The sequence below is a fragment of the Onychostoma macrolepis genome, chromosome 22 (assembly GCF_012432095.1).
Source record: "Onychostoma macrolepis isolate SWU-2019 chromosome 22, ASM1243209v1, whole genome shotgun sequence".
Classification (NCBI taxonomy): Eukaryota; Metazoa; Chordata; class Actinopteri; order Cypriniformes; family Cyprinidae; genus Onychostoma; species Onychostoma macrolepis.
Window position 1 is genome coordinate 532,135 of NC_081176.1, and position 18,210 is coordinate 550,344.

Genomic DNA, 18,210 nt, shown 5'->3' on the forward strand with positions numbered 1-18,210 from the left:
AGTGCAATAAATAAAATGTTGCTAAAACCTGAAAATAATATCGTAAATAAATATATTTAGGTATTGGGTAGGATTAGGGATGTAGAATAAGGTAATGTAGAATAAGGCATTAATATGTGCTTAATTACTACTAATAAATGGCTAATATTCTAGTAATATGCATGCTAATAAGCAACTAGTTAAGAGACCCTAAAATAAAGTGTTACCAATATTTCATATCTTTTATTTCTTTCCTAAAATTCCCATTTCATCTTGTGTCTAAAACTGAGCATATTGTCTAAAATAAAAGCTGTGACTGCTGTGTATTTGTGCTTAAACTGATGCTGGTCTGCACATCACTACATCGTAAACACATCCGCTCTGCTCTGTCCAGTGACTCGATCAGCTTTGATACACGGATTCAACTTTGCACATCTAAATAAAACTGTAGGTTTGTCTGGGTGTAGATGTGAAGTGCAGTAATATTTCTCTGAAACAGGTAAGGCTGAAGAACCAATGCCTGCACAGAATAAAGCCCAGTCTGGACCGGTTCTGTTCGGTTGTGTTAGACGTTCATTAATCTGGTGGTTTGATGGCAGAGAGATGATATGAGCATCAATAAACACTATGAATATGTTCTGCTACAGCAGCACAGAACTATTCTGTTGCGTCCCATTAATAAACACAATGATAACAGTTCTGTCTCACTGGATAAAAGTGAAATGTTTGTGTAATTTTGGTATTATTAACTGAAATTATTGGATATTGGGTTGTGTATTTGACCTGCTGTATGGGCAACAAGTGAAGCGGACAGAAATGAGCTCATGTTTCAAATGTTTAGACAGACGCTTCAGACTGAACTGTGCAGTTTTAAAGTAAGAGCTTGTTCCACTGTATTAACTGGACAAACTTCTGTATAGACGGTTTCAACGACAACAACATAAACAAACGTTACTGCACATGTGCGCTTTTGTGGCCCTAACTTAACTTTAACTGCGTTTGTAGCCGGTGCCATTAGCCAGACCGATAAACAAACACAGACCGGAAGTTAACTTGGAGCCAGGCACGTGCGCCCAATGAAACAGTCTATACTCAGCAGAAAAACATTGTGCAATTTTGACTACAGAATCAATGAAGTAATAATGAAGTGCTTCAGCCACTTCAACTGGATTATTAATGGACGTAATGTAATGACAACATATCTGGAGCGGTCGAATGTGGCATCTACCTTTACATATCTATGGTACAACCAAACAACTCTCTGAGAGCAGAAACTATGGTAATGCAGGACTGTCAGTCATCAGATGTGGGCGGGGCCTAAACAATGTGATGTCACACTGCTCAGAGAATCAAAACAGCAGATCTAATGAGACGGATTTGGTTTAAAGGGGATTAAAAAACAAGGAGTGGGTGGATTTTTATCATTGTAGGGTGGTTGTGCTCACACACTGCCAACATATTTATGTCCAAACACTACCAGTAATTAGATTAGATTCAAGTTTGCCATTGTGCAGAGTAATCACAGAGACATATTTATATATTTTTTTATGGAGTTGTGGTGTTTTGGTACTGGTACAATGGTGACTGTTTTGAAGTAGGTGGGGACAACGGTCTGGAGCGAGTAGAGCTTGAAAATGTGTGTGAAGACATCAGCCAGCTGTTCTGTGCAGACCCTGAGCACTCGGTCAGGAAGACCATCAGGGCCAGACACTTTATGTGCGTTCACCCTGCTCAGGTAGAAGCACACCTCACTGGTTAAACAAGTGAGTGTCAGGTCGTCAGGTGAGGGCTCAGCTTTGATGGGTGCTTCTGTGTTTATACGATCAAAGCAAGCATTAAAGGGTTTCAGTTCATCTGTGAGGGCATACGTTGGTGGTCAATGTTTTTAAATTTGTCTTCAATCCTCAGTTTGTAGTCAGTATTCATGATCACATTCAGCAGTCACAGCAGAAGTTAGAGACAAAATTTAACTGAAGTCTGTTTAAAAGTTGTATGAATCTATTCTAAGAAGGTTGGAAGCTGTATTAAAGACAAACGATGGTAAACACATTAATAAAATACTGGCTATTTCTAATGTGTTCACATTATTTTCTCCAACCCCTGTGCACTTAAAGGGAGAGTTCACCCAAAAATGAAACTTACCCCATGATTTACTCACCCTCAAGCCATCCTAGATGTATGTGAATTTCTTCTTTTAGACAAATATAATCAGAGTTATATTAAAAATGTCCTGGCTCTTCCAAGCTTTATAACGTGGGGTCGAACTCAAATGAGCATTGAAACAGACTACTGTAACATTACTAGTCATGTAACATGTGAAATAATGTAAGATACTCACAGCAGTGTGTTGAGTTGACAGTGTTTATCCTGCAGTAGAGCAGCGATCTGATTCACTCGTGTGTCTCTTAGTTCATGTCCACTCAGTTTCAGCTCTCTCAGGAGTAACGGGTTTTTACCCATAATTCCAGTCACATACTGACAGGCTTCATCTGCAGCAGGACCCAAAAACCTACAGAAGAGAAGATGAAGCTGGATTCAATTCAATGTGCATTTCATCACAAAATATTTAAAGATTATCAAACACGGTTTGTAATGAAAACCTCTAGTTCAAGTTAACAGTTGAACATTTAAATAAAAAAATGTATTTATTTTTTTTTAAAAGAAAGACAAGCGTCAAAAATAAATTATTTAAAAGAAACTCAGGGGCAAATGTTCACCAAATCATGATTTTCAAAAATCTCAAGATCTTTCTGGCTTTTAAGCAGGAGATGAGGAAAGTTAGCAAAGAGATAACTAGCTTGTGACAGCTAAGCATTCACAGCAATATATTTTGTTGATCTTTTGATGCCGGATCTTCCTATTATTACTATTATTATTATTGCTTTGTAGCAGAATTCAAACACTTGATCCACTAACAGGGAACATGATCTGGGTTTAGATCATCTCTGGATAGTTTTATTTAACTGATGTCTGTTGATGCAACAGCAATTCTGCTCATTATGAGAGGAACTGCAGGTTCAGGCACTGAATGCGTGTGTGTGTGTGTGCACGTGCTCCGCGCCTATAGAATATTTTAAAATAAATACGGTGGGTAACTCGAAGCAAGGGTTTACAGATCACAATGCAAGCGGGAGAAGTCTCATATTACTGTCGGTCATCACGATCGCGGATGACAACATGCAGGATCAACACTGTTCATGTATCGCAGGGTACGATTAAATTAATGTACATTTAACCAGTTTAATATGAAGAAACAGTGAAATGCAGACCTTCGTTTATGTGTTTTTGACCTACACTGTACAAGACACGAGAACAGTCCACTATTAAGGTTTGTACATTAGCATGGACTCACTAACTTTAGCGTTAGCTAGTTTTAGTCAGAGATACCTTGAAGCACAAGATAACATTAACGTTCTGCTCGAGCAGATGAACATTGTAACTTAATGACTGTATGATAACCAGAAAATAAACGTTTTTGTCTTCATTTGGATTGGGGTTGAATGATTAGGGATATTTTGCTCTGTTTTGTTTGGATTCAGGAAATGTAATAAAATAAATTATATTGCCCATCCTCTCAGGATACCTGGAATCAGTGTCCTAACGCACGCTCGGTGAGGAGTATTAATTCTGTAGGGGGCGCTGTCGGCCTACTTCTAATAAAATGAAAGGAAAATACACAAATAATATTTAGACTGTTTATGATTAAATAAAGCAGTAATTGATGTCATAATCATGATTTTGTTTTGATTTAAAAGGTCAGAAGTTATAGCGTACATGACAAAAAAAACATAACTTAAATTACATAATTTTATATTTAATTATTCATTCATTAATGTGTAATGTGTTATATTTTTTAAACAAATTATGAGCTCTAAAAATTCTGAATTTTATAACTCTTTTGCTTAGATCATTTAAATCATAAAATAAAATGTTAAGGTTAACAGCATCATTCTGATAAAAAAAAAATGCAGTGATTAATATATAGTTTATTTATAGCTATTTTCAAATCTTCAATGTACTGTCATTATAAAATAACTTCATTGTTGTTTAATTCTAACAAATAAGTTCTTGTTAAAAACTAACCAAAATTAAAAATAATTATATATCGGCATCGGCTATTGGCCAAAATGAGTTAAATTATCTGCATATTGGATTTCGCAAAATCCAATATCGTGCATCTAAATATAATATATTTATACATAAGGTAATTAATTCACTTGCGTATCATTTATTTTGCATTATTTCATCACGTCTCACCTCAGTGTCTTCAGTTGACAGTTTGGATCCTGTAGTAAATCACTGAGCTGCTTCACTCCTGATTGTCCAGGATCATTCCCTGTGAGATCCAGCTCTATCAGGTGTGAAGGGTTTGATCTCAGAGCTGAAGACAGAGCTTTATAACCTTCTTCAGTGATACTGCAGTCTGAAAGTCTATTTAAAAAAAAAAAAAAAAAAAAAAAAAAAAAAAAAAAAAAAGATGTTATTCTTCCTTATAACACAGATTGTCATACAAGTACATGTTCTATAAAATAAAAATCTTAGGCCTGAACAGACCCTTTTCACGGTATAGCAGGGTAAAGTTCTATATTGGTGAACAAACTACAACAAATGCAATTTCTGCATTATTTTCCACAATTATAACCTACAGTTGCAATCAAATTTACTCAACCCCTCAGAGACTGCATTACTTTACAAATACAAGCTTGTCTGAAGATCCAGAATAAAATACAAAATTGCATCTATAACAGTTCACTGCCATACTAAAAGTGATAATGTCAATATATAATGTCATTTTTTAGTATTTTAATAACACAGGTATGTCATAATTATTCAACCCCTATTGAACATTGCTGTTTTTAAGTCACTTATTTATATGGTGGGGAATACAATTCTCAAAACACAATTAAGCCTTTAGAAGCTGTTACACACACATATGCAGTTAGCCCATGCGTGTGCTGAAGTTCAGTAGCAAAAATGGCAAAGTCAACAGAGCTCTCACAAAAGCTATAGAATAAATAATTGTATTACTTTAGAAAGTCTAAGACTATATGAAGATTTCCAAGACATTAAAAGCTTGCAGCCTTATTCCTTAGCTTTAAGTGTGTTGTACCAGAAAACCTTTGAGGGTGTTGAAGAAAAAGCATAATATCATAAAATGTTTAATCAGAGCAACTGACAAAAGCCTGCAATGTACAGCCAAAGACTTGCAAGATGAACCAATGAAAGGAGGAAAGCCATTTCAATGCAGTGTGTAAGAAAAACACTAGACAAGAATGGCCTTCATGTTGAGGCATCTTGCTGAATACCACTCTTGACCAAGAAGAACAAAAGGGTGACTTGAACTTGCTAAAATTCATTTGGGTAGATCTGAGGAGCGCTGGAAGAATGTTTTATGGAGTGATGTGACCAAACTGGGACTTTGGTGGATCAGTCCTGTTATGGGGTTGCTTTACTGTAGCGTGAGTGGAAATCATGGCCGTATGTAGGGCATCATGGGTTCTCTGAAGTATCAGGCCATTTTGACAAGAATTGTGATGCCTTTGGTGCAAAGACTGTATCTGATGATCAATGGACTTTCCTGCAGGACAGCAATCCAAATCTACTTCTGCTTGTTTCAGGGATCAGTCATAGAATGTTATTGAGTGTCCTGTTCAGTCTCCAGATTTAATTCTCATTGAAAATATCTGGTTGAATTTAAAGTAAGCAGTGGCAATGTGAAAACCAAAGATTTTTGGGGTTGAATAATTTTGATTGCAACTATTATAACCTTCTTCAGTGATACTGCAGTCTGAAAGTCTATTTAAAAAAAAAGAAAAAAAAAAAAAGATGTTATTCCTCCTTATAACACAGATTGTCATACAAGTACATGTTCTATAAAATAAAAATCTTAGGCCTGAACAGACCCTTTTCACGGTATAGCAGGGTAAAGCTCTATATTGGTGAACAAACTACAACAAATGCAATTTCTGCATTATTTTCCACAATTATAACCTACAGTTGCAATCAAATTTACTCAACCCCTCAGAGACTGCATTACTTTACAAATACAAGCTTGTCTGAAGATCCAGAATAAAATACAAAATTGCATCTATAACAGTTCACTGCCATACTAAAAGTGATAATGTCAATATATAATGTCATTTTTTAGTATTTTAATAACACAGGTATGTCATAATTATTCAACCCCTATTGAACATTGCTGTTTTTAAGTCACTTATTTATATGGTGGGGAATACAATTCTCAAAACACAATTAAGCCTTTAGAAGCTGTTACACACACATATGCAGTTAGCCCATGCGTGTGCTGAAGTTCAGTAGCAAAAATGGCAAAGTCAACAGAGCTCTCACAAAAGCTATAGAAGCTATAGAATAAATAATTGTATTACTTTAGAAAGTCTAAGACTATATGAAGATTTCCAAGACATTAAAAGCTTGCAGCCTTATTCCTTAGCTTTAAGTGTGTTGTACCAGAAAACCTTTGAGGGTGTTGAAGAAAAAGCATAATATCATAAAATGTTTAATCAGAGCAACTGACAAAAGCCTGCAATGTACAGCCAAAGACTTGCAAGATGAACCAATGAAAGGAGGAAAGCCATTTCAATGCAGTGTGTAAGAAAACACTAGACAAGAATGGCCTTCATGTTGAGGCATCTTGCTGAATACCACTCTTGACCAAGAAGAACAAAAGGGTGACTTGAACTTGCTAAAATTCATTTGGGTAGATCTGTGGAGTTCTGGAAGAATGTTTTATGGAGTGATGTGACCAAACTGGGACTTTGGTGGATCAGTCCTGTTATGGGGTTGCTTTACTGTAGCGTGAGTGGAAATCATGGCCGTATGTAGGGCATCATGGGTTCTCTGAAGTATCAGGCCATTTTGACAAGAATTGTGATGCCTTTGGTGCAAAGACTGTATCTGATGATCAATGGACTTTCCTGCAGGACAGCAATCCAAATCTACTTCTGCTTGTTTCAGGGATCAGTCATAGAATGTTATTGAGTGTCCTGTTCAGTCTCCAGATTTAATTCTCATTGAAAATATCTGGTTGAATTTAAAGTAAGCAGTGGCAATGTGAAAACCAAAGATTTTTGGGGGTTGAATAATTTTGAACTAATGTTTAGAGCCAGTTTGAATTCAATGTTACATTCTCAGAATCACTTAAAATTGTATTTAAAAAAAACTCTCTCTAATACTTTACTGATGCCTTTGTTGAATGGTTTTCATAAAATTGTGTTCTATACAGCAAAATGTCTTGCAGGTCAAAGGGGTTGAATAATTTTGATTGCAACTATTATAACCTTCTTCAGTGATACTGCAGTTTGAAAGTCTACAGAAAGACATATTAACATTTCCCATCACCTCAAAAAAGCAATCTGTTTGTCAATATTTTATAAATGTATCTTCACCAACTTGACATTACTGACCCATTCCTTGAGACACAGCACCAGTTTACAGACCAGCTGGAGCTTTACATTGATTCATGTTTAGATTAACCAGATTCAGACCTGAGTATCTGTAGTGTCTGTGAATTTCTCAGCAGACTGGAGATTTCTGTCACTCCAGAGTCTCTTATTTGATTCCTGCTCAGATCCAGCTCTCTGAGGTTTGAATTAAACGCTGATGCCAGAGCAGCACAACCTTCATCTGTAATACTGATGCAGTTTAACCTGTAGAAGACAGAACAAAACTAATTAAGATATACATACAATTACGCTAATAGCAGCTTTAGCTTCTATTTTTACCCACCAATATGAGATTTTCATGATAATCATACTGTGAAATTATTATTTATTTGATAAATATAATAATATTTTGTATTTTACAGTACAATACTTAAGCCTAAACCATACTTACAACACTACATAGAACAAGCAGCTTGGAGAAGGATTTCAGTTTTGAAGGATGGAATGATAAATTTACTATTGTGATATTTATGTCTTAATCTCTTTACTTTCGAATATTAAGCCCTCAGGGTTTTATTTTGGTGGAAAACTGAACAGTGACCTTTAAATTTCTGTGTTTAGTTCACAGCAGGTTTATAAAGACTTTCTTGTACAAATCTGTTAATATTTATTAACATAATCTGCAAAAAATATTGGAAATTACATTAATGTAAAATTAAGTGAACCTTTCAAATTCACATAAGCTCAAAATAACTCGCTCACCAGCCAATTATTATTATTATTTTTAACAGCCATTCAGAACTTCTACTAGCCAAAACAAAAATAAATCAAGATTACCAAAACCACATCTTAGATTAAAATATACTTCATATTAAATCTGATCCTGAATTATTGAATGCTTTCAGTTTTACGTCAGTCAAATTTAGTTTGGAGTTACAAATAAACAAAATAAAAAATTCTCCATAACTTATGTACCAGCATTTATTTTGTTTTTATTTCCAAATATAGCTCAGTCCAAAATGATTATTTAGTGGTAAATATATTAAAGGTTAATGGCGAGGCCGTTTCCTCACAAATATCTGCGAACTGAACTCCACTGTTATCCTTTAAAAAAAAGGCCAAATCGAGTCCTTGTCTCCAGCAGCTCCAGTAACAAGCGCTGCGACTCAGACTCAGATCTCACAGGCGTTACACACCGGATGTGACATCTGTACTCTATTCTGATGTTCAAGCTTCAAAACAGTGAATCTAATCACTAGTGTGCAGGCAAATGTTCACTTAAAAAATGAACAAAGTGAATTTTAAAGACATGACACTTCTTTTCCAGTGTGCTGGATGCTAAATGTTGGAGGGCACTGGTTGAAGGACAGGATTTATTGATACTAACTCATTATCTGCTCACATGTAAATGCACTTCACTCGTAAGCACGTGGCACTGCAGACTGTATATTTAATTAAATAGCAGCCTTTTGTGATTTGATAACTGCACTAACCCATAATCACAATTTCAATTATATTTTGATTAATTGTGCAGTCCTGATGAGAAGTGTAAAATATTTTCAAATTTATGAAGCTGTGGTGGGTCACTAGAGTCTGGGTAATTAATGTTATACACTTTTAAAACACTTACTTCAGCTTTTCCAGTCTACACTGTACATTTTCAAACAGAGTCAAGATGATCTTCATTCCTGGGTTTCCTAGTTTATTCTCACTCAGATCCAGCTCTGTCAGATTTGAAGGGTTTGAGTTTAGAGCTGCAGCCAGAACATGAAAACCTCCTTCTGTGATACAGCAGTTATTCAGACTGCATAAAGAGAAAACACTTCAGTTTTAGTCTGAATATTTACCAGTTTTAGCTGACAGTTGACAAATACTGGTGATGAGTCACATATGATTTTTTTCAGTCAGCAATCTCTTATACAAGACACATGAAAAACACCCAGCAGCAAGAATTTAAAAGTGTCCTTGTAACAATGAAAAAACGTACATCAGTGAGTGGAGTTGACAGTGTTTATCCTGCAGTAGAGCAGCGATCTGATTCACTCGTGTGTCTCCTAGTTCATGTTCACTCAGATTCAGCTCTCTCAGGAGTAACGGGTTTTTACCCACAATTCCAGTCACATACTGACAGGCTTCATCTGCAGCAGGACCCAAAAACCTACAGAAGAGAAGATGAAGTAAACTTCATTTCATAAATAAACTTGAAAAACAACATCTGACTCTAAAACATTTTGTAAATTCATCCCTTTCACAGTGTTTTAATGAAATATTCTTTATAAATAAATTGCCTGCATATTTATTTTGCATTATTTCATCACGTCTCACCTCAGTGTCTTCAGTTGACAGTTTGGATCCTGTAGTAAATCACTGAGCTGCTTCACTCCTGATTGTCCAGGATCATTTCCTGTGAGATCCAGCTCTATCAGGTGTGAAGGGTTTGATCTCAGAGCTGAAGACAGAGCTTTATAACCTTCTTCAGTGATACTGCAGTCTGAAAGTCTAAAATAGAAATGAAAATGTAACATTCAACTGATTAATGTGTTATTCTAGAAATTACCTTTACAATATTAATCCATTAAGTGAATTATTTGTGTTCCTTGTCAGTTTACTGTGTAATTTAGTGTACAACTGAATCCAAAAGGCCTAGAGACCTTTAATATTTTACACATCAGCTCACCTGAGATCCTTCAGTTTACAGTTACTGAAAAGGGTCATGAACTGAGAAATTACATTTCCCTTGATCTGGTCTTTTGACATGTAACAGGTCGGTGTACTATAAAAACATCCTGTAAGTTTCAGAACTCAAAACTTTAACCCGGGTTTTCATCTGTCAACTTTCTTATCACAGAGTAACTTCCAAACGGTGATCCATGCTTTTGTAACAACTCGTTTAGACTATTGTAATTCACTTTATTACAGTGTTTCTCAGTCTTCACTCTCTTGTCTGCAGCTAGTGCAAAACACAGCTGCTAGATTACTCTCTGGCACCCACAAGTATGAGGGCAAGCGTGGGTCGACGATCAGCGAACAGTATCCAACAGGGCAGGGCAAAAAGAGTTAATCCAGGTACACACCAATAATCCAGGCAGGGGAATAAAGTCCGAAGGGTGAGACAGGGGTAAATACAGGGAACACAAACTAGAAAACAACAAACAGGTTCCGTATAGCAGCTAACACTAGGGGAGTGATAAACGCAGAACAACACTGGAACTGAACAGAAACACAGAATGGCACGGTAAAGCAGCTAGCGCTAGAAGAGAGCTAAACGCAGATCAATACTCGGCAAAGAGGAAGTCCATGGTTTATGTAGGGTGTGTGATCAGTGCAGTCAGCTGTGTGTGCAATCAGTGTAATCAGCTGTGTATGTGTTATCAGTGCAATGGATGATGGGAAATGCAGTCCAGTGTGATGTATGGTGTGAGAGTCAATGTGGTGAGCGAGTGACCTCTGGTGGTAGGTGAACAGAAGTTCATAAGCGAATTTGTGACATTAACAGATGGATCTGAATTCTAACCAAACAAAAGGGATTGTCACAAAACTTACCTCATTATCTCTAATTTGCAATTTATATTATTCAGTCCAGTGCAGAGCTGCTTCACTCCTGAATCCTGCAGGTTATTATTGCTCATGTTCAGCTCTTTCAGACTGGTATCTGATCCAAGAACTGTAGCCAGAGCTGAACAGCTTTTGTCTGTTAAGCCACAATCATTTAGCCTACAAGAGAAATAAAACAAATCACAGAGTTAGATACATGCAATATATTTGTTAAATACAAAATTTAATTTATACCAATTATTTTTACATGAACAAAATTTTAATATATACACTGTTTTATCTAGGAAATTTGAATCAATTAATTATACTAACTAGCATGCTTGAATAAAACTTAAAATATGTAAATTAATAATAGGTGTATATCATTAATGGCAATGAGTTATACATTTAAAAGTGCTGCTCTATTATCTTGAGGTCTCTGAGGTTAATAATTTAAGCATCAGCTGATTCACGTCTACCTATAGGAATACAAAGCCTATCACTACTTCCTTATATAAGGTCCATTCAGTATTATTCAGCAGTCAGGACTTGGCCTTCTGATATTCCTCATTGAGTCAGACTTCATCCTGAATTATGTTGTTACATTAAATTGTCATTATGTTTGATGATAGTGGCCCTGACAGAAATATCCAACATATAGCATGTAACTATATACTATATGAAATACTAAAATAGAAATTATTGGATGAGAACTGAACTGAGCTGATGTTGTCACAGTTTTTCTCCACAGCTGCTTTATAAATGAATTAAACTCACTCTTAAATTGATGGACTTTACATATTTACTGAACCAAACTGAATCAACATTAAACTGATTTTAACTGAATAATGACTATTTTCTATTGTCTTTTTAGAGTTACTTTGCAGCAGAATTGAATTCTGTTTTCATCACTGATTCACTATTTTCTTGTTTATACCTGTAAAGCAGCTTTGAAACTATCTGAATTGTATAAAGTGCTATATAACAGGTCTTTACTTTACTAGTTAACTTTTTCTTTTTCATCATGAGAGAACATTTTCATTATTCATGTAGTTTGTTTTAGAGGATACTTATTTTAAGCAAACTATAAAAATTGTCCAGACTTCAAGAGGAAAACCTTGAACTCTCATACAGTATATTATATCAGTAAATGTAATACAAAAATAACAATAGCCTGAAAACATCTTATGTTAGCTTTTGATATCCAATTATATACAAACAGATATGCATTATCAGATACAAATGAACGTTAAGTTATCCCTACCTTGAACATAACCAAATACATTCTGTAAACAGTATAGCACAATGTGTCAGTTTAGGACAGAGTCAATGACAGATCAAATCACAAAACTTACCTCAGTATCTCCAAATGACACTTCATATTTTGCAGTCCAGTGCAGAGCAGCTTCACTCCTGAATCCTGCAGATTATTATTGTTCATGTTCAGCTCTTTCAGACTGGAATCTGATCCAAGAACTGTAGCCAGAGCTGAACAGCTTTTGTCTGTTAAGCCACAATCATTTAACCTACAAGAGAAATACGATTACAGAATTAGATAGAATGCATTTTCTAAATACAAATAATAAATATATGTCATCTATAGCTTTAATTACAATGAATTATATTTGAAAGTGCTACTTCCATGGTTTCAAAGAAAAGCATTACTGAGTAGTATGGATTCTCATCCGTGAAATGCGCCACTTCCGGTATTTTGCCGGTTAGTCGACGCCAGCAAAATGAAGTCGAAGATTTTTAAAAATCGAATAAAATCAACGAATCGCGACAGCCCTATTACTGAGTGAATTCTGATTAAACACCTTTACCATTGCGATCATGTGCTCAACATCGTCTACAATGCACAATGCTGTAAAAGATGTTGTAAAAACACAATGCTCACAATAAATATGCACAGGAATGTTTGAAAGCAGCAGCCTATCAGCGAATACCACACTGATCCGGTATTTGGTTCTACTGATACTGCAGAAAGGCTGGAATTATACATTAAAATAAAATCAGAATCACTAGGTAGCTGATTATCTGTTGACATTTACTGCAAAAATTTGATGGACTAACCATCTACTAACATTAGCTGAGAATGAAACATTTTGTTCTCCTTGAAACAATTAAAGAAAAACACAAAAATATTTGTAAAATAATTTTGCAGAACAAGTTTTCACTAATTGATTTTCCAGGTTTTCCAGGATGCATGGGAACCCTAGACAAATGTATTTTTCAGGATGAAAGCAAAAAAAAAATTTAACTTACAGAGCTCTTTTGGAGGTTTTGATGACTGCTGATAATCTAATGAGACACTCGTCTGATTTCTTGAATTTCTGAAGCTCAAACTCCTCCAGCTCCTCCTCTGATGTCAACAACACAAAGGCCAAAGCAGACCACTGGGCAGGTGAAAGATCAGCAGATGAGAGACTTCCTTCTCTAAGGTGGGTCTGAATCTCTTTCACCAGAGTTTGGTCGTTCAGTTCATTCAGACAGTAGAACAGATTGATGGATCTCTCTGTAGACAGATCAGCTTCACATTTCTGCTTGATGTACTGGACTATTTCTTTTTTGCTCTGGTCATTTCCATTTCGCTCTGTGAACAGACCCTGTAAGAGTCTCTGATTGGACTGGAGTGACAAACCAAGGAGGAATCGAAGAAAAAGATCCAGGTGTCCATTATCACTCTCTAGTGCCTTGTCCACTGCAGTCTTGAGCAAATCAATCATGGTTTCACTTTTGTTTTCCTGTTCTGTAGACTCATGAACAAATATACTTCTCTGCTTTATGACTAGAAACAGATGTGCATAAAGAGCTGCAATAAACTCTTGAATGCTCAAGTGAACGAAGCAGTACATGGTACCAAGAACGATCCCCGTTTCCTCCTTAAAGATCTGGGTACACATGCCTGAGTACACTGATGCCTTATAGACGTCAATACCACAGGCTTCCAGATCTGTGTCATAGAAGATCACATTGTTTCTTTCCAGCTGATGAAATGCCAGTTTCCCCAGTGAAAAGATGGCATCTTTATCCCAGGAAACATCTGGTGTATATTCTCCATCATACTTTCGTCTGCTCTGCTGGATCTGAAATCTGAGAAAGTGTGTGTACATTTGTGTCAGAGTCTTAGGAGTGTCTTCAGTATTTGACTCCTGCAGTGTTTTGGAGGCATCATCAGCCTGATTGTTTTTCACAACATTATTTCTTTTCTCCTCTAAAATGTTCTGGAGAACAGTGGCTGAAATCCAGCAGAAGACTGGGATGTGGCACATGATAAAGAGACTCTTTGATTGTTTAACATGTTCAATGATTTCTTTGGCCTGATTCTCATCCATTAATCTCTTTCTGAAGTACTCCTCCTTTTGTGCATCATTGAATCCTCGTATCTCTGTCAGCCGGTCGATACAGTCAGGAGGAATCTTACTGGCAGCTGCTGGTCTGGTGGTGATCCAGATGAGAGCAGAAGGAAGCAGATTTCCCTTGATGAGGTTCGTTAGGAGAACATCCAGAGAGGCTGGTGATGATACATCAGACCACATCTCATTATCCTTAAAGTTTACAGGAAGTCGACATTCATCCAATCCATCAAGAATGAACAAGACTTTGAAATGATTTCTTCTTGTAAGCTTCAGTCCTTTGGTCTCTGGGAAAAACTGAGTTATAAGGTCCATCAAACTTAGTTTTTCTTGCTCCTTTAAGTTCATCTCTCTGAATGGAAGAGGAAATATGAAGCTGATATCTTGATTTTCTTTTCCTTCGGCCCAATCCAGAACAAACTTCTGCACAGAGACTGATTTTCCGATGCCAGCAACTCCTTTTGTCAGTACAGTTTTGATCTGCTTGTCTTGTTCAGGTGCTTCAAACACATTTTTGCATTCAACCTGCATCTCCTGCGATTCATGACGTCTGGAAGCAACTTCAATCTGTCTTACCTCATGTTCAGTATTGACCTGTTCACTACAACCCTGAGTGATATAGAGATCTGTGTAGATGTTGTTCAGAAGTGTAGAGTCACCTTGCTTTGCAATTCCTTCAAACACACATTGATACTTCTTCTTTAGGCTACATTTTAGCTGATGAATGAAGATGAGCTCATCTAAACACAGGAATAAAATACACAGATTGGTTAGTCTCTGGGTTTGTACGGAGCAGAATGTGGAAGTCTAAAGGAAGTCTGTTATTGGAAGAGACAGGGCAGGTTATGAACATAATATGAGAGGCATATGAACAACAAATGATCTTCCTCTGAGTCATAACAGTGATCGTGAAACAGAAAACAGATTGAAACAGCGCTGGAAGCAGCGAACAGAGTCTCTTACCTTCTAGAGTATCAGCAGCTTCATCTTGCTTCATCTCTCTCAGGAAGTAGAGCGTGAGATCAAGAGCTGCTTCTTTGTTACTGCATCTGTTCTCATTAAAATCCTTCACAAAGGTTTGTGTGTTCTCTTTTTGTAATATTTTTTTAAACATTTCCAGCTCATTTTTAGGAAGTTGATCATTTTATTTTCAAGATCCTAAAATCAAAGAAAAATACATTTTCATTTTTATGTGTTCCTAAAAGAAAAGTTACATGATCAAGATAAAACAGAAATCAAATTTCTATTGAATATTCTTGCAAGCGTTGTTCAGTAAACTATTTGTTTGTTATAAATATAAACATTATTGAACATGTGTTTTCCTACCTGGAAGATTCCTAGGAGTTTGTCTGTGAAATTCTTGTGGTTGCTGTTAATCTGGAAGTCTGAATCTAATGTCTCATATTGCAGCCTGTTAAAATGGCAAATAAAATTAAATGCAGTTAAGGCAAAACATTAGAGAAATCTCTTGCCATTTTTGTTTAAATTAAAGATAAAGAGCCAACATCAGCTGTTAATGCTGCAGCTATAAGTTAATGCTGTTAAAGAAAAGGTTCTATTTCAGAGCAAATTTAAGTTTTTCTGTCCTATAAGGAGAGAACTAATGACATAAATAATAGAAAAAAAAATAATAAACTGTATTACAGGAGTTCTTCAGTCTCTTTTGAAATATTTTAATGCTGCAAATGTTAATTAAACAGATGGATGGACATATTCATGTCTCTATGGTGAATGTATGCCTCCTTGTTGCTGCTTGTGTAATTGTTTTACTGGAAAGAAGCTCCAGACAGACCAATAAAAAGGAAAGCAGATATTATGATCTGTGATTTATTGTCTTATTTAGTTAATTTCCATAAACAAATATCCCAGTGGAGAAATTATCTATATAATACAAAACACATGAAATACCGTTCAGCAGCTGATGGTGTTTCTTCACTGAAGAACGGTGGTTCATCTTTTGACCGGTCACTCTTCACAGACACAGAGCTGGACACATGTGAGCCTGATCTCACACTAATGACACAAAGAACAGAGAGAGAGCTTTTTTTCTTTATTTAATACAATCAATTTCACAAATTTTAAAAAGGAAACTACAATATATACCTCAAATGGAAAAAACAGAAAAGTATAAATCTCCTTCAATCACAGTCCAGAGTTCAAGCTCTCTTCTGTCACAGCAGCAGCATCCTCACGTAACACATGAGCTTCATTTCTACCATTGAGCCACATTAACCTACATTCTCCTCAGTCTCAGTCATCTCTCTTCTCCCTCATTTATATCTTCCCTAGCAATAGTGCACTGAGCCCAGCTTCAACACTCACCCATCCTTTCATTATTTACAGCTTCAGCATCATTCACTTTCTCAGCACAAACACTTCTAATGCGGCCCTCCCATTATATACACCAACTAATCAAAACCACATAATCAAAATCAAACTCATCTACATCATACTTCAAGACCATATAAACCTATCATCTAAAACAAGCGACAGTGATTTACAGTCAAGCGGGAACTTTTTCATTACTATTCACTTCTGTACCATGTCTTGAAGCTCTACAAGCAAGAGTTCATCTTTAATGAAAGGCTGAAGTGCCAGTTGAGCCGGTTTACAAACCTGTTGTCCAACGAAGTGAACATTTACTGACGTTTTTTCTACAAATTCATTTCATAACATCACTCGAGTGTTTGAAATAACTTCCTTTTGTGATCTGACATGGTTTCATGTCACAGAATGAGGTAAAGTCATTATTTTATAATATTATATACACTAAAAAATGCTGGGTTAAATACAACCCAGTGCTGGGTAAATATTGGACAGAACACATGCTGGGTTGTTTTCAACCAATAGGTTAAATGTTTAACCCAACCTTCTGGGTCTAAACAACCCAATCGCTGGGTTCGTCCATATTTTACGCAGCGCTGGGTTGTGTTTAACCCAGTATTTTTTTCCTTAGACCTTTCTAAACACTTCTAGTTGTAGGCCTCCTGCATGATAACACGTCACACTGCAGTTTTCTGTACTCTGCATTTATAATAATCAATGTCAATAATTATTTGTTTTTATTTAATCATAAGAATAATCATTAAATATAACAATCATTTTAAACCTGTTTTAACCAATCTAAAACTTTTATAGGAAGTTCTACTTTGTTTTGCAAAGCATTTGAGATGACAATAGTGAGAGAAAACACTGTTGTTGAAGTGTGTTGTTGTTTTCTGTGAAAGCAGACTCAGTCTTACCTCTGTTTCTGTGAGAGACTCATCTTTCCTCTCTTCTCTGACATACTGCAGATGAACAGCTCAACACTGAGATCTTTGTGTCTCTGAAGACCATCAGATGCTCATCAGGACCTGGACATGACAATGTGTCTCTGTCTGAGATCAACATCATGAGAGTTCAGAGGAATAAATTATGAAGAAAATAACTAGTGGTGAATGATTGAGTTATCAAACAATCAATATAAAAATAACATATGCTACAAATATACTGCCATGTAACTGGATCATAATCTCTTCAGATCACTCACAACACATGCCTTTATTTACATGAACATTACTGCAGCAACTTTCGGAGCATTAAGAAGTTTAAAAGAAGATTAGTTTTGCTCGGGTTTAAAAAGGGGAAATAAAATAACACTTTTATAATTATTCTTAATGCTACATTATTACAGACTTGTTAAATATGCGTCGTCTTTAAACGGTTTGTTTTAATATCTTTCTGTTTCTCGGTGTTTGTTACTTCGGCGACAGGTATAAGTTATAACTTAACAAACCACGCTTCATATAGCTCTGAAACCCGTTCATCATTCTCCTAAATAACTGTAATCGTGAAAGTATTCAGACTTACTTGCAGTAGTTCAGACGATCTTGTGTAGGAACAGAATCCAGAAGTCTTTAAATCACTTTCGGTTTGTGATCTCTGTTCTTCTTCTTCTT

General features: G+C 36.0%; 1 protein-coding gene across 1 annotated transcript; it reads right to left on the reverse strand.

Annotated features, from left to right (window-relative positions):
• Positions 1–238: 238 nt before the first annotated feature.
• On the reverse strand, positions 239–18,210 carry LOC131531227 (NACHT, LRR and PYD domains-containing protein 12-like). Its single transcript, XM_058761866.1, is given in 15 exon segments — positions 239–2,488; positions 4,237–4,410; positions 7,485–7,646; positions 9,013–9,186; positions 9,370–9,540; positions 9,708–9,881; positions 10,926–11,096; positions 12,272–12,442; positions 13,182–15,012; positions 15,236–15,403; positions 15,406–15,430; positions 15,599–15,683; positions 16,181–16,285; positions 17,515–17,649; positions 18,122–18,210. Coding segments are annotated over 14 exon segments (3,630 nt in total). The 5' UTR covers positions 17,559–17,649; positions 18,122–18,210; the 3' UTR covers positions 239–2,313.